Source organism: Solanum pennellii, chromosome 3 (assembly GCF_001406875.1).
Source record: "Solanum pennellii chromosome 3, SPENNV200".
Taxonomy (NCBI): Eukaryota; Viridiplantae; Streptophyta; class Magnoliopsida; order Solanales; family Solanaceae; genus Solanum; species Solanum pennellii.
In genome coordinates this window covers 64091290-64109851 of record NC_028639.1, presented here as the reverse complement: position 1 = coordinate 64109851, position 18562 = coordinate 64091290, and the positions used below count along the sequence as shown (strand labels likewise).

The 18562-nt window shown below is 27.1% G+C and overlaps 1 protein-coding gene and 1 pseudogene across 2 annotated transcripts; both read left to right on the top strand.

The window, feature by feature from the left end:
- Positions 1-5996: 5996 nt before the first annotated feature.
- LOC107013570 lies at positions 5997-7329 on the top strand (annotated as a pseudogene).
- A 458-nt stretch (positions 7330-7787) lies between these two features.
- On the top strand, positions 7788-11926 carry LOC107013825 (trans-resveratrol di-O-methyltransferase-like). Of its 2 annotated transcripts, XM_015213701.2 has the most exons (3): positions 7788-8018; positions 10463-11258; positions 11489-11926. In XM_015213701.2, the coding sequence occupies exons 2-3, from the start codon at positions 10500-10502 to the stop codon at positions 11789-11791; spliced, it is 1062 nt and encodes a 353-aa protein (XP_015069187.1). In that variant the 5' UTR covers positions 7788-8018; positions 10463-10499; the 3' UTR covers positions 11792-11926. The 2 variants fall into 2 exon arrangements, with proteins under 2 accessions (XP_015069187.1, XP_027771259.1); XM_027915458.1 differs by lacking the exon at positions 7788-8018 and having other exon boundaries at positions 10128-11258.
- The last annotated feature ends 6636 nt before the right edge of the window (positions 11927-18562 follow it).

The following is an 18562-nucleotide window of genomic DNA, read 5'->3' as shown; positions in this document are numbered from 1 at the left end:
AAATGATAATAAACAAAAAGTATCGCTAAAATCAGTAATTATTTTTTAAAATGTATTAATTTACGTAATTTTTCGTTTTTTTAATAGTAACCCCATAAATGTATATACTAAATAATTAGAATTAATATATTCAAAAACTCATTTTAATTTTTCCTTGTATGTATTAAGTGCTTACTATAGAGACTCATTTGAAGAACAGAAAAGGTTTTAACAGAGTTTATAACGATTGTGAGATATTTTGGAGTTTCAATAATAAATTTTATATTCTGAGTAATTTACGATGTTCAAATTCTAAAAATCTATCAAGTACTCACAGCTTGCTCAGATGGTTGTTGTTGTATGCTACGTTGCCAGTTTAAATATAATTCGTTCAATTTCTTTTCATATGTCATCCTTATTAAAAAATTAGATTATTTTTTAATACTTGTTATTTTATAAAATTAATATATAAATGACCTTATCTTCTCCTATCTCTGTCTTCGAAAGTTATTAGCTTTGAAGATGACTACCATAGGAAAACTAATTAATGTAGTTAATCAAAATAAATTAGTCCATATTTATTTATTGAAAACTTGAATTCCAAAAAACACCAAAAATAAAAGTACATATAAACTTATCTAATTTCTTAAGAGGGGTGAAATCTAAAATTGTGAAAACTAAATAAAAACAAAGCGAGTAATATTTAGTTGACTATTACTTAAATTCTATTGTATCAATATTGTTAAAATCTTTATTATATAACATTAAAAAGTTACATCTTACATAACGAACAATGTGATTCGATCGCCTTATTTTCTTTGTGTTTTCCTTTTTATTTTATCTTTACTTATCATCTCCTTGGTACTCATCTTTTCTTATAAATCTATTCTTTAAATCTTTTGCTATGCAACAACAACATAATAAAAAATAATATTATATATCTAAATAATATAAATCATAAATACAAACATAACACAACACAATCCGATATACTACCCATAGAAGAGGCATTGCATAAAAAGCAATAAAATTGAATTATATATTTCTTGTTTTACTCGTTGGCCTTTTATTAAGTGTATAAAGATAATAAAGGGAGGGTCACAAGTCACAAGAATATATATAATACGTGTTTTTCTGTATAGAAACTCCAATTCAAGTTGCGTCTTGTCTCTTATTCGTCGGCATTGGTGGCTTGATAGTGATATTGCTCTTATCCCCTCAATTAAAAATTTTTTTTGATAAATATACCCATAGTTCTCATAACACTAAATAGTATGTATCATATCCATCAAAGGATTGAATAAAATTGAACCACTCATTTTTTTTGCTAAAATTCCGGTGTCCCTGTCTCAGCTCTAAATTCTTACGTACTTTATTCGATTTTCATTGGTATTATACTAGAAATTGAAATTTTATCGAGTTAAATAGGTAAATTGCTTGTGAGCGATAAAGAGATAGCAAATAGATTTTTTAACATTTTTTATAAGAAAATAAGACAAATAAATTAATTAGGTGGGTTTTTTAATATGTCTCTTAAATAAATTCAAAAGTCAAATAGAATTTTCTTTTACCATTTCGGTCCCACAATTATTGGTACTAATTTTTAGTTTTGGTTCTTATAATAATTAATTTTAGGATGTATTTTAAAATCCTTTTTATATGGAAAATACATGTATAATGTTGAAACTTAAAATTATAAATTATCATAGATGTGGATATATATTTTACCTGACTATTTTTTAAAAAGAATATACTAAATGGAAGTCTAAAAAACTGGTTTAAGCCATTCTCTGTGAACTTGAATATATCTAAAGATCAAATTTTATTTTAAATCAAATATTTAAAAATAAATTTTCAAAATGACTCTCAAAATAAATAAAACTCATCAGTAATTAAGAAACTAAAAATTATAGCTTTCCACATTATATTATTTATGAAATAAAAATGAATCTAGTAGAATGAGGGAAGTTTGATAAAGTGGAAGGATACAAAATGAAAGAAAAATATGGTCGTATTAAATCGGGACAACAAATTCTTTAAAAAACCACCAACTGTCTACTCACATTTATTTTTTTAATTTACAAGTCTGTATAATTAGGCAGTTTATCAATTGGAGTAGAATTGTTTCATGCTTACTAAATCAATGGGAAAAAAAAGAAAAAGACAAAATTTATGTAACAGCAAATTTTTAAAAATGTATTTTTTATTTTACATTTTATGTATAACTATAAATATAAAAAAATAATCAAGGTATTAAAAATTATAATACTAAATAAAAATAATTTAAATTTAGTAAAATTAAACGATATAGTAAAAAAAATATTTCAATTCAAATAAAGTAACTGATTTTTTTAACTCAATCCATCGCCAAATTCTGTCGATTTACTACCTTTGGCAAATTATATAGAAATTACTTTTTCTTGAGATTATCAAAGTCGGTCAAAGAAAAGATAATTATTGTAACCAATTTGAATTAGTGTCCTTGTTTAGAAAGCAAATGGGGCAAAGTGCATGTGCAAATAAAGGAGATTTAAAGAGAATTATTAACTTAAGAGAATAAAAATCTGTGGACGATTTGGCAAGTGAGTTAACTATCGAAAATACCATACAAATATCGTGATAAAATTATAAATATTTTATTTATTCTTAATTAAAAATAGAAAATTATCTTTTGTAGAAAGTACTTCATTTTTAATATAAAATTTTTAAATACAAATTTATACTCAATCAGATTTGTATAGTATCAAACACATAAAAAATTATAAAAAGATAGGTGCAATGCACCATTGAAATAATGAACTTAGAAGGGCGTACCAAGAGTAACGTGTAATGTTGTTACATGAATACGAAGTGTGACGCGTGCCCTTATGTCTCTGACCTTTTACGTGTTTTTCATTGATCTATAGGTTTAAATTAAAAAAAAGAAAGAGTTTTAGGTCCAAATTTAATAGGAAAATATTGAGTATCAACATAGAACATGGTAAAAGCGTTTCATTCTTAATCAGATGTCTTGAATTCAAGCTTTGGATAAAAAATTCTATTGAGAGCGTCATTTCTAAGTAGATCCTGTAATACACGTCAAAACTTCACTATAAACTTCAAACAACGGGTAGAAAATTAAAAAAAATAATATGTATAAAAAATATAATAATTATTATTATTTCAAAAACGAAGTTTAAGACCTTCGTTCAATTTTGACTCTAAGCCATCATTAATCTACTAGACAATATTAAATGCATTTAATTACTTTAGTAAATTTTACTTCGTCATGTTTTATTATTTGTCTTTCACTTCCTATTATTTTATAATCGTTCGATAATAAATATTTATTTATAAAGTTCTATAAAAAAATTGAATTGCTCTACACAACGCTATACATAATATTCACTATATACGAATGTCCTTTAGATCTGAGCATTCTTTCTTTGAAAATTGAAAAAGGATTGGATAGCCTTTCACTAAACAAAGAGAGCATTTCCTTGTCTTCTCCGTCCTTAGGGATATTCCTTTTCTTTTTCTTCTGTTATAATAAGGTTATTGAAATTCAAATCATATTGATATTATTATTGAAGATTTCAAAAGAAATTGGGTAATACAGAAGTCAATCTTATCATTAAGGTTCAAATAAATTAATATGCTTTCATAAAATGAAGTCCAAAAAAACAATTGATTGATTTAGACTTTTATAAGTGAAACGAACATGTTTATACGCCTTTTAATAAAGCCCACTATCTTCTAAATGGATCCATCTTCGTTTTAGACTTGACAAATTATGTGTATTTATTATGAAAAAACAATTACAATTTTATTAATGAAAAATGTTAAAATTGATGGTCAAGGGTTAGAGCCTTAGAGGCTGTATACATATTTTTCTCTCGCTTTATACAAACGTAAACACATTTTATATATTTGTATACCAATGGGTAATTGTATATCTAAAATGACTAATTATATACCAAATCAGATGACAAGAAAATGAAATGTTACTGAAAATTACAAGTGAAATAAACTATGACCGTAATATTTAATTTAAATTATAATTTACTATTTCATATAATTTTTTCTGATTTTAATTCACGTTATTTTTCCATTACAAATTCCTAAAAAGAAGATAGTATATTTGAGCTATTAGACATCAAGAATTAACATGTGGGCTTCGTTATATCATATTTAGGCCACATTGATGGCAAAATTCTTACTTTAACTTATCCTGGTATATTTTTCTTTTGATCTTTTGTGATGCATTTTGTTTAGTATATATATTTTTGTCTTATAATATTTTTAGGAATTTATAATTATTAATTTTCTTAATATCTTCTAATAGTTATTTTTCTCTTAACGTATAGCTTAAATTAAGAAATTATAAAATATTTTTATCAATTATATCCTTTATTAATTACTTTGAAAAAAGTAGAACTCTTTGAAAATCTTAAGTTTTTAATGCATCAATTTTATAATTAATAAGGGGTAAAATGATAAGTTTATAATGCCAATAATTACTTTCTTAAAAGCTGTATCAATTCAAAAGTGAATAAGTAATTAGAGACAAAGAAAGTAATGTTTGTTCATCTTCACATTGAAAACACACGTATACAATCTAGGAGAATGGAAAAAATAACTTTATCAATTTGATAGAGATTAAATAACCAAAATATCTTTATTTTAGAATTAATTGAAAAAGAAGTAGACATATTAAAAACTATATATTGAAGCATCTTTAGAGAAAAAGAAGTTCAAATAAAATCATGAAAAAGAAAATTGATTACAAATTTTAAAATGCTACAGTTTAATCATCTTCACATTGAAAACAAACATATACAACCTAGGAGAATGGACAACAACCTTATCAATTTGATGAGTTTAAATGACCAAAATATTTTTATTTTAGAATTAATTGACAATGAAGAAGACATGTTGAAAACTGTAAATCGAAGCATCTTTAGAGAAAAGAAAAGCTTAAATAAAACTAGAGAAAAAAAGAAGCTTATACAAGCTTTAAAATGCTACTACGTGTTTGTTCATTTTCACTTTGAAAACACACGTATACAACCTAGGAGAATGGGCAAAACCTTATCAATTTGATGAGTTTAAGTGACCAACATATCCTTATATTATAAAACTATATATAGAAGCATCTTTAGAGAAGAAAAAGCTTAAACAAAATCAGAGAAAAGAAAAAAAATCTTATACATGCTTAAGATGCTACTGTTTGTTCATCTTCACATTGAAAACACATGTATACAACTTAGGAGAATGTGCAACAACTTTATAATTGATGAGTTTAAACTACCAAAATATCCTTATTTTAAAATTATTCAACAAAGATGCAAACATATTGAAAACTGTATATATATATATATGGATGCATCTTTAGAGAAGAAATAAACTTAAATAAAACCACAGAAAAGAAAAGAGCGTATACAAGCTTAAAATTGCTATGTGTTTGTTCATCTTCACATTGAAAACAGACACGTACTATCTAAGAGAATGGTCAACAACCTTATCAATTTGATGAGTTCAAACGATCAAAATTTCCTTATTCAATAATTAGTTGACAAAAAAACAGACATACTAAAAATTGTCTAACTCTATTATATAGAAAAAGAAATATATATATGTATATGTAAGTTCACACCTCGATCGACAATTATCAAAACTCTAAGCATCTCACAAATATGGCATTGCCTAATGACAATATTGAAGAGAAAACTAGACAAGTATTGTGTGGTCATGCACACATATTGAACCTTTTGTTAAAGAATGACAAAAGTCTCACATCGGAGGTTAATAATATGGGTGGACTCCTCGTAAGGCTTGGGAAATCCTCCTCCCTTTGAACTAGCTTTTGGGGTGTGAGTTCGGCCTTAAACCTAATTTCACATGGTACCAGAGCAGGGCCCGTCTCACCTGATGTTGGGCCCCCCAAAATCAAAATTGTCCACGCACCAGATGATAAGCACTAGGCGTGAGGTGGGGTGTTAAAGAATGACAAAAGTCCCACATCGGTGGTTAATGAGATGCGTGGACTCCTTGTAAGGCTTGGGTAATCCTCCTCCCTTTTCAACTAGCTTTTGGGGTGTGAGTTAGACTTAAGACCTAATTTCAACATTGCCCACGCACCAGATGCTAAGCACTGGGCATGAGGTGGGGTGTTAAAGAATGACAAAAGTCCCACATCGGTGGTCAATGAGATGGGTGGACTCCTTGTAAGGCTTGGACAATCCTCCTCCTTTTGAGCTAGCTTTTGGGATGTGAGTTAGGCGTAAGACCTAATTCCAACACCTTTCATTAAGCTTCATCAACACCAAGTCAATCAAATGTGCAATTCAACTTGGAATACCAGATATCATTCATAGTCACGGCCGAGCCATGACCCTATCTGATTTAGTAAATGCTCTCTCTATCAACAAATCAAAAGGTCACGATTGTGTTTATCGTCTCATGCGTTTTCTAATTCATGTTGGTTTATTTATTGAAGAAGGAGATGGTTATTTACTTACTCCGAATTCACGTCTCCTCCTTAAAGATGAGCCTTTGATCATAGTCCCCCTTGTATATTCTGGAGTATTAGATCCACAATCAATGGATCCGTTTGACTATCTTATCCAATGGTTCCAAAATGATGACTCTTGTACTCCATTTGCGAGTATTCATGGCAAGTCTCTCTATGAATACGCTGAGAAGGAACCGATACTTAACCATCTATTAAACAAAGGCATGGATAGTGATGCCCGTTTGGTCATGAGTGTGTTGATTCAAAATGGTAAGGGACTAACTTTTGAAGGGTTGAAATCGTTGGTGGACGTTGGAGGGGGTACTGGAATCATAACTAAAGCTATTGCGGATGCATTTCCACAAATAAATTGCACTGTCTTTGAACTCCCTCATGTAATTGAAGGGCTTGAAGGAAGCAACAACCTGAACTCTGTTGGAGGAGACATGTTTAACTCCATTCCTTCTGCCACGCGATTTTACTTAAGCTACACTCTTAGCTTCTTCTATTGTTAGTGGTTTATATATGCTTGATGACTAATGACAATTGTAACAGTGGATATTAGATAATTGGGAGGACGAAGACTGTATAAAATATTGAAAAAATGTAAAGAAGCAATTCCAAGTAAGGAGAATGAAGGAAAGGTAATCCTAATTGAAATAGTGATGGATCAAAATAAAGACGATGACAAGTCCTATGAAACACAACTTTTCGATGACATGCTTATGATGGTTGTTCTTGGTGGAAAAGAAAGAAGTGAACAAGAATGGGCAAAACTATTTGTTGATACTGGTTTTAGTAACTACAACATCATTTCTATACTGAGATTAAGAAGTGTTATTGAGGTTTACCCTTAATCATGATGCATATGTTATTCCTCATTTTCATATTGTGTAATAAAGTAAGAAACATCTTTATCATGTGTTATATCTCATTTAATTAAGAGAAAGAAAAAAAAAACACGAATAACAAATTCAATTTAAAAATGGATATTACAAATTTTAATATAATTTTTTTTAATTTTCAATACATAGCATTATATTTCTATCAATACCTAAAAATTTAATAAACAAATTTAACAAATGGAAAATGTTTTTAATAATTTTCCATTGTTAAGTAATTAATCAACCCGCCCCCCCACCACCACCAATAAATGTAGCGTTAACATGATATATTAGTTTCACAATTTTATTCCAGTGCGTTTTTTTTTTATTATTATCAATCAACGATTTTTTCTTCGGCCCACAATTTTATTGGTGTTCTTTCTTTATCGATACTATCTCATAAATATCCATTTTTCTAATCTTATTGCTTTGAAACTTCATGAAGATACAAGATTTCTACTTTGAAAATCCAGATCTTAAAGTTTTTATTATTATTTTTTTATAATGGAAGATATAGTTTTCGATCAGTTTCCGTTCGATGACTATCGTCTTTCTAGGCTGGTTTGGTATCGAGTCTGCTTCTTAGACTCCTCATTTGTTGTTGGTTCGTGTGGTGGAAGAGCTCATCTCGTTTTCGTCTCTGTTCTGCTGCCCCTATAAAGGTAATATCCGTTTCCGTTTAAGCATTCCCTGCTCTTAACATGTTGTTCATAAGAATGTGAAGTTGTCTTCATCATAGAATGGGTGACTTTTCTTATCTTCGGACTTGTTGCTGGCCGCAAATTAAGTGTGAAACAACATTTCGTTTGCTTTCCACTTTTTGAAGCTTTGCTTTATTTAAGTTTTCCTCCATGTTAGTGCATACATAGATTAGTATCGAAATATTAGAGCGACAATTTTCTCTTTTAATATAAGACCGACCCATGTTCCGATTTTTCACATCTCTTCCCCTTTTTATATATGTTTTCGTTGTCCTTACTGTATGAAATTGACATATATATTCTAGTAAATAATTTAGTGTATGTAATGTGTATCGAAACTAGTTTCAAAAGATTAGATTAAACTTATGGAAGACATATTAATTCAGTTATATAAATTGGTAAAAACTTAACATTAAGGGCTCAAACATCTAGTATGTGTAATGAGTATAAAACAGGTTTCAATAAATTAATACTTCGTTCATTCATTAATTTGTATATGAATATATTTTAGATTACGCAATTTTTATATAAACTGATTTGAAATGATTATACTAAACTTAAGCCAAAGAAATCGAACCATGCCGTGTATAGAATGGGTATATATATAAATAGATTTTAACAAATCAAAATCTCCTAAAAAAAATAATCATGCCTATTTTAATGCCTAGTCCATATATCACTAATTCAAACATGTATAAATTTTAGTGCATGTAAACTGAAGCAATGAAGTCACAATTTAAACAATTTGTATACACTAGTAAAAGTTTAACCCAAATTTTTGGACAAATGAGTGCACTGAATTTTTTAAAAGCTCTCCTGAAAAAGTGGGAAAAAAAACAAAATCGAACACACAAGCACATTAAATTAACATATTTTAGCTTTTCTAAGACGCCTTAACCATTAGGCTACACGTGTCAAAAGTGTTCAAAATATAATTTAATCGTTTTGTATTTACACTACTTGTATATGTGATACAATTTTTTGATATATAACGTCCAATTGGACATCCTAACGAGAGTGTAGCTCCGACCTTGATTAGGTATATAATGATCTCGTAACATTTTAGTATTTTGAATATAATTTTTAAATTGAAACATAGAACAAAGAAAAACCTAGAAAAAGAAGAAGAAAACCTCCAAGAAAAAAATAAAATAAATAATTGAGAATCATGGATGAAAGAACTCCACACAAATATGTTTGAGACACAAGATTAAACTGATAATAATATCTATAAGTATCAGATATTTGGGAGAGGAATATGGAGAGAAAATTAGAAATTTCTTTTCATTTTCGAAAAGTTAGAAGATGTGTTCTCAACAATTCACTAAAATATAGTAAGATGCTATTAATTTTTCTCAAAAAGAAAATTAAAGCACATTCTCTTTTTTTTTACTATTTAAATACAATAAATACAACATAAAATAAATAAATATTAAACAATGTTCCATAAAACTTGTTTAAGGCCTCAAAATGAAACAACGCCCATGTTATTAAAATTATTATCTTAAATTTCTGGGCAAACTTAATTTATTTCATTTTTTTCCCTAATGATTAGGACTTGTAAATACAATCATATTTTAATAATTATTAACGAGTAGACTTTATTATAGAGGGTTACATATTTCTCTTTAATAATAATAATTAAGCATTTGTCCTCTTGCTCTTATATTATAAAATATAAATATATTATAAAGAAGCAATTCCAAGTAAGGAGAATGGCGGGAAGGTGATCATCCATTGACATGGTATTGGATAGACAGAATCATATGAAACTCAACATGCTTGTTATGGTTGTTGTTTCTGGAAAAGAAAAAACGCAACAAGAATGGGCAAAACTATTCTTTTAGTGACTACAAATATAAATATCATCCACTAGAAAAGAGATATTGAGATAAATAATATGGATATTCATATCATCAACGAAAAATAGATTATTTATATCCGTCGTTATGTAACATTCCAATAGCATACCATAAAAGCCAATGTTCTATCTTATGTTCCCCTGTTTGTGCATTATTCGAAATGTTATTCTTCATCTCCCTATGAGGAACCGGCCTCTTGTATATTTATTTTCCTTTTATTAATGATCCCAAATTCCTAATGCAAAGTGTATGCAAATTAAAATCTTCTTTAATCATGTAAAAATTAGGAAGATTAGGTAAAATTAATAAATGTTTTTGTACAATTTTCCAACTGGAAAATTTTGGTCAAAATGTGAAGGATATACATTTCATATTTTGAAGAAAAAGCATTAAATACAAATGACTTTCTAATAGATAAATCCAAAGAAATTGATTTATCACAATACTAACCATATCTTAAGAAATCAAAATTTATGTACAGTGAATCTCCTTAATTCTTCTAACTATGTCATGTCATTTATCTAATTTCTCTTATAAATATAGATTTCATAGTCCCAACATTACACATCTCAAAGAAAAAATGGCATTGTCTGATAATATTGGAGACGAAACTAATGAAGTCCTTGCTGCTCAAGCACACATAGCGAACCATGTGTTTAATTACATCAATTCTATGTCACTCAAATGTGCAATTCAGCTCGGAATTCCAGATATCATTCATAATCATGGCAGAGCCATGACCCAATCTGATTTAGTGAATGCTCTCCCTATCAACAAATCAAAGGGTCACGATTGTATTTATCGTCTCATGCGTATTCTAATCCATGCTGGCTTCTTTACTCAAGGAGAAGAAGGGTATTTACTTACTCCGACTTCACGTCTCCTCCTTAAAAACGGGCCGTTGAGTCTAGCCCCGTTCGTTCAAGCACAATTGGATCCAGTTTTAATGGATCCATGGCACTCACTTGGTGAATGGTTCGCGAATGAGGACTCTACCCCATTCGCGACTGCTCATGGTAAGCCATTGTTTGAATATGCAGGGGATGACCAGAGGCTTAACAATTTATTTAACGAAGCTATGGGATGTGACGCCCGATTGATCATGAGCGTGTTGATTAAAAATGGTAAGGGAGTTTTTGAAGGATTGAAATCGTTGGTGGACGTTGGAGGCGGCATTGGAACTGTGGCTAAAGCCATTTCTAATGCTTTTCCAGAATTGCAATGCTCTGTTTTCGATCTGCCCCATGTGGTTGAAGGCTTGGAAGGTGGCAAAAACTTGAGCTATATCGGTGGAGACATGTTTAAGTTTGTTCCTTCTGCCGATGCAGTTTTACTAAAGGTACATTTAATTTGCTTGCGTCAAATTGAATTGGGTCAAAAGTAATCGAATGATACATCATGATAGTAGTTTGAATTACAATTTAACCCAATAATTTGATAACAATTTGTTTCGTCAAGCTAACAAATTAGGATGGAATGGGCTACTAAAAGTTATGTTGATTTTAGCTTTTTTTTTTCGATTTGTCTTGTTTACATTTTGAATGGATTTTATGATTTGATGACAAGCAGTGGGTATTACATGATTGGAGCGACGAGAATTGTGTTAAGATACTGAAGAAATGCAAAGAAGCAATTCCGAGCAAGGAGAATGGAGGAAAGGTGATTGTGATTGACATTGTGATTGATAATCAGAAAGGAGATAACAAATCATTTGAAACTCAGTTATTTTCAGACGTACTGATGATGGTTCATGTTTCTGGAAAAGAAAGAAATGAACAAGAATGGGCTAAACTCTTCTCTGATGCTGGATTTAGTGACTACAAGATTAGCCCTATTTTGGGATTAAGGTCTGTTATTGAGGTTTACCCTTAATATACATAGAGTTGGTCAAATAGAATAATAGCTGAGTGATGCATTTTGAACCTCTATTTTTCTTGCAATTCATTATTATCTTGTATAAAAACAAAAATTTAAATGGTGACTTATAGAAATATGAATTTGTATGAATATAAGCCTTAACTTTAGCTGATTTCATTAGTGTAAACCAAGTCCAAGAGAGGCCCAAGCCCATATAAGCTCAAAATTCAAACCTTATGTTACATGACTTTTCTCTACTTAGAAAATTGAAGTCAAGTTTGATTATAGTGAATAATGATTAATGACTATTATTACTCCTACTGGCCACTACGAGACAGAGACAATTAAACCGACAAAATATTTCATTCATCCAATAATAGTACTTGTTCAGTTTAAAAAATTAAAAAATAATTTATTTTTTGTATTTATATTACCTTGCTATTAAATATTACGTATTTATTATCTTTATATATTTCTCAAAGCATTAAATTTAATAAAGTCAACTAATAATATACTAGTAATATTACCCCTATTGATCGGTTCTTTTACTAAACATAAGTTTTTTTTGCACCATTTTTACTAAAATTCTCCTAAAAGTAGGGAATTAGTTTTTTTTTCTCACTTTTACTTATCACCTTTTGCTTTTTGAAAGTCAAATTATATAAATTTCAAGCAATGTTTTAAGATTTATTTTTATTATATTAATATAAGATGAATTGTGACTTATGATATTTTTTGTATAATTTTTAAATATTTAAATTTTAATTTTAAAATATTTATTAAATTTAATTTAATTTAGCTCCAAAAATTAATCGAAATGATTCTTAACTAAGGGTGTATCTCCTACCGAATTTTAGATTTGAAGATGACACTATTTTAACTTTCAAGTCCAAATCTGAATTGAAATAATACTATTAATTTAGTGGCTATAACAGCAACGTATCCTATCAGGCATCAACTCTAAAGAGTCTATTCTTGTTTTCTTAATTTAAAGAAAAAATTCTTCTTAATTAACCTGGTGAGTGAGGAAATAATAGGTAATCCTAATTATGTAATATTTGATTGATCTAATATAAAATAAAGGGAAACTTACATAAATATACTATAATAAAAAAATATTTACCATTTATAGCAATAATATTTTTACCTCACTTGATCACTTTTAATTCATTTATAATACAAGTTTAATACATATTACAAAGAACAATTTATTATTCACATATAATACAAATTTTAATAATGAATAATATATTTATCACACATTTTAATACACTTATAATACAATGTGACAATTTTTTTACCAAACAAACATAATATATTTCAAAAAACAATTATAATTCATATATATTGCATACATAATTCACTTTTAATACATATTACAAATTTAACAAAGCATTGCTATAAATGGTAATAAACAAAAAGTATCGCTAAAATCAGTAATTATTTTTTAAAATGTATTAATTTATGTAATTTTTCCTAAATTTAATTGGTTGTATAAAAAGAAATAACTGTAAGCATAATTAATATAGTGTTTGATTGATATTATATAAAAATAATATATAAAATTTAATTGGTTGCATAAAAAGAAATAATAGATGCATAATTAATATAACATTTGATTGATATTAAAAATCATACGTGAATTTAATATTATTTTATGTCAGATCGAATATAAGAATACAAATGACGAATCAACAACACAATATGTAAATTTAGACCTAAGTATAAATGATTAAGAGATTTTAATTCTTCAAATCGTATTAAGAAGTTCACTAAATATTCATAAATTTTTGTAGAGTAGGAAACTAGGAATGTAATGATTATATATACTAGTTGAATACAAATATCCTTTTAAATTGAGTAATTTGTATCTAATAGTCTATTTATATTTAATAATTGTATGATATTGATTCTCTTATTATTGATCTCTCTCATAAAATCTCAATACAATATAATCCCCACAAAAATAACGTTTGAACCAAATGGCCTCAATAAGTAAAAATTTTACATTCCTTTTCCACTTTTTATAGGCCCATCATACTTGTATTTTTCAAATAGTCTTTCACCTTTCTCTCAATTAGAGCAAACAACTTGGGCTCCAAAAATATCATAATTTTGCAAATTGTTTCACTTTCCGTAATCTATGCTTAATTATTAGGAAAAATGACAGAAACCTCTCCCTTAACTTCACTTATTACCCTTATTTCCTATTAGTTTTTAAAATATTTAAAATTCTTTATTTTTAAGTTAAATGAGACGGATACAAAATGTGACAAAAAATGAGACGAATACAAAAATGTGACAAAAAATGAAACGGATACAAAAATGTGACAAAAAATGAAGCGTATACAAAAATATTATAAAAATTAGACGGATACAAAAATGTGACAAAAAATAAGGCAGATACAAAAATGTAATAAAAAATGAGGCGGATATAAAAATGTGACAAAAAATAAGGCGGATACAAAAATAAGATAAAATATATAATATATCGACCACCTTTTTATTGTATCAGCCCTATTATATATCCGTATTTTTGTATATTTTAAGGAATTTTGATCATTAAAAACCTATACGAGATAAATGATCATTTAATCGTAAAATTATGTTATTTATGTTATTTGTCCATTTTATCAATATCTCAATACCATCATGCAACCCCACCCCATTACCTACCACATTGAATGTGGTGACTTTCATGATTCTCCCTCATTACTTTTATTAATAATTAAATATATACTTACTTTATAAGCATATAATCATGATTGGGAATTTGGAATGTACTTCCTTAGTTCACCCCTTTTGATTATTAAGTCGTTTAAACTAATCTTTCATATTTAAAAGTTGTATAAAAATTACTATATTTTGTAATTTTTCACATATTAATATGATTCAAAAATATATTTTAAATGTCAATTAAAATTCATGTAATTTAATTTTTAAAAAATAAAATGCAATAAACAAAAAAGAACGGAGAGAATAAAACACACTTGAAGCGTCCTTGCCTATAGAGAGTTCAGTGAATCAAGTCAGTTTGTTTCTTTTCCAAATTATTATTATTTCCATATAAACCCTCCATCATTAATAAGATTAGCTATAACAGTTCATTGAGAAACACGTAAATTTATTTACTTTTTTCTTTCATTTTAAAGTATATATAATTGGTTAGGTTCTCGTAATCTTGTCAAATTTTGAACATATCAAATTTTGAACGTATCAATTTCACAATTTGTATTCCCCTTTTGAAATAATTACTATCTAGTTTGTTTGTTTTTTTTTATAAAAGAATACATTAAAGAATCCTAGTTAGACAATAAACCTAGGACCACCATATTATTATTATAATAAAATGGAAATCTACCTATACCTTGAGAAACATTTCTTTATATTCTTCTTGTGGACCTTTAATATCCCCATAAACCCACCCAAAAGGAAAACTTGGAATTCTTTTTTTATAATTATTTTTTAGAAAACAAAAAAGTCCTCCATTTTATGTTTTTGGACTTTGTATAGTGAGATCTGAAATATAAGTCATTTTCAGTCTTCCGTAGCCTCTTTTACATTTTATTCCTTTCAAACTAGCTACTACAAGCTTCTCTTTTCTTATTCATTTCAAACGACTAAATTTGACAATTTAGATTTTTTAAGTCAAACACAACTTATTTTAAAGACAATCCTTCATTCATTAATGTCATTATTAAACATTGTTAAATCAGGAAAAAGGTTGTAGTATCATGTATAAGATCCATTTATATATATATATATATATATTAACGAGGTCCTTCTATAATAGTCATGGCTAAAATAATATTTCGCGATAGCAATCAAGATTAATTTTTGCAAAGTTATAATTTTTTATGATATATTTATTTTTTAATAAATGTATATTTCTACCTATAAAAATAGTGGACATCTACTGCACTTACACTTTTTCTAAATTTCTCTTGAAAATTATGCACTATATATTAAGAAAAAGTAATTATTTAATACAAATATATTATTGGAAAAATATATAAATTTTATCCTATACTTTTAAGATAACACTTATTTTAAAGGCATGACTCTTAATTTGGCTTCAGCGAACAACTATGTTTTTTAGTTTTGAGTGTGCACAAGTAGACATTTAAATTTGTACAAAATTGGACAAGTAGACACACGTATCCTATATGACATAATACATGTAAGATGTCACGTAAGAGACAAAATTATCATGTAGGATGTCATGTAAGATGAATATGTCTATTTGTTAAATTTATACACGTTTAAATATTTACTTGTGCACATTCAAAATTAAAGGTCATAGTTATTAGCTGACGCTAAATTTAGAATTATGTTTATGTATTATGCCTATTTTAAAATTATTTCTTCTATATGTTAGCGAAGTGATATTTATTTTAGGGTGAAAAACAGTGTAATTGATGTTTTAGAAAATTTTGTGAAATGATGTAGGGGTCGATTTCAATTGGTAACCTTTACCCAAAAAATATTGCTTCGTAAATTGTAATAAATGCAAAAGATGCTATTTGTTAAATATTCCCAGAGAGGTAGGTGAGTTTCTGACCAATATATAAACCATTGTCTAATGCTTTGTTCATTAAATTTAATAATTATATGACTCCACATTTTTTTTTACTTTAATAGAATTCATAATTTTTTACCATACGTTATTCTACTATAATAAGTAATGTAGTGTTAAGCAATTTTTGTATGAACTCATATGAAGTTTAGGTGAATAATATAATATTTGATAATCAAAATTTAATAATATAACACATGATTCAATTACTAGATCTTCTAGAAATAAGTTTAAATATAAAACATTAATAGTAAATAATGTTAAAAATAAATCCAATCATGTGTAAAGTTGAAATTAAAATATTGCTAAGAAGGAAAAAAAGACGTTTTTTTAAAAACTAACTAAAAAGAAAAGTACGGCAACACATAATTAAAAATTTTGGTTCAGTAATTTTAATTTTTTATTTTGATTTTTAATGTATTGTCATTTATCATATATAATTAATTTTATATGATTCACTATTTTGAAATTTGATTATTATATTTTGTGATACGGTAAATAATTAAGTCGACTTCAACTTACTTATACTTATTTAATAGGTGATTATAACTTTGTTTTTTTTAAAAAAAACATTTTAATTATTATATTATAAATACCTTACACATGTAGAATATTCAAAAGTAAGTACAAATAATTTTCTTTGTTAATTAATCATTTTAAAAGAATATTTTTAATCAAGACAAAGTAGTCTAAGTTTCAATTTTAAATAATTAACTTTGTCTAATATTATTTTTTTATTTTTTATTAGCATGTATACTAATATATTATTCTTTTTTATATATATAACTATATATTCAAATATGATTTACGATAATTTAATATTTAATATGATATTCGATATCTTCCATGCTGTTCATTCTCCTAATTACAAGTAGATTATGGAGCTAATATCCATGGTGATCCTAGAGTCTAGGACATCTAATCTAAGAAGACAATAGAACAAGTACAAAAACACTTAAATAGAATCATTCACTACTTTTCTCATTTCATTAATTAAATTAAATTCTGTTATCTATCATTTCATTAATTAGAGGAGCATGTTTGACAAATGATGATTGAACCAAAAAAAGATATTCCCTCCCTTTCTTTTTTTAATGGTCACAACTTCCTTTTTTTTAATCAAATAACATAATATAAATTTTGGTCAATTTTTTAAAGATTTTTTTCATTATATTAATTCAAAAAGAATTACAATTTATAATATTTTCCATACCGATTAGGATATTAAATTAATGTAACTTAATTTGACGTTGAATATTAATCAAATTGACTTTTGAAAAAAGCTAAATACGACAACTATTTTGACGTATAATTGAAAAATATTAAAGTAATATAATCTACTCTGACTTTGAATATTAATTAACTTGACTCAAAAAAAGTTTGACGCACCGCTATTTTGGATCCTTCCATATAATTGAAAAATATTGAAGTAATATAATCTATTCTAACTTTGAATATTAATTAAATTGACTCTAGAAAAGTTTGACGCGCCACTATTTTGGATCCTTCCGTATAATTGAAAAATATTAAAGTAATATAGTCTACTCTAACTTTGAATATTAATTAAATTGACTCTAAAAAAATTTGACGCGATAACTATTTTGGATCTTTTCATATAATTGAACAATATTAAATTAATATAATCTACTCTAACTTTAAATATTAATTAAATTGACTTTAGAAAAATTTGACGTGCCACTATTTTGGATCCTTCCGTATAATTGAAAAATATTAAAGTAATATAGTCTACTCTAACTTTGAATATTAATTAAATTGACTCTAAAAAAGTTTGACGCGATAACTATTTTGGATCTTTTCATATAATTGAACAATATTAAAGTAATATAATCTACTCTAACTTTAAATATTAATTAAATTGACTCTAAAAAAGACATAATAACTATTTTGGAACGGAGCGATTAATACAAATAAATAAAAGAAAGAGTCAAAAGTTCCCAAGTATAATTTGTATAAGGTTGCATTTTTCTTAGCATGTCTTTCACAAAACCAACCCACCCTTTTGACTTTTTAGTTTGTGACTACCAATTTTTAACATTTTATTTTTAATCAAACCTTGACCTAATTCTTGACACAGACTAATCAGTAGTACAACATTATTACTATAAAACATAACAAGAAAAAAAAAGAACTTTTGAAAAGTAAAATATAAAAAGGAGAAAACCCCAAAGTCCCTTCAACTGAAAAACTGA

What these genes read in the sequence shown, in the direction of transcription:
- LOC107013825 (XM_027915458.1), top strand. Translation starts at nt 10,425, where the DNA reads ATGTCATGTCATTTATCTAATTTCTCTTATAAATATAGATTTCATAGT. An exon ending in CCGATGCAGTTTTACTAAAG is followed by an intron (nt 11,259 to 11,488) that starts GTACATTTAATT and finishes GATGACAAGCAG; the next exon opens with TGGGTATTACATGATTGGAG.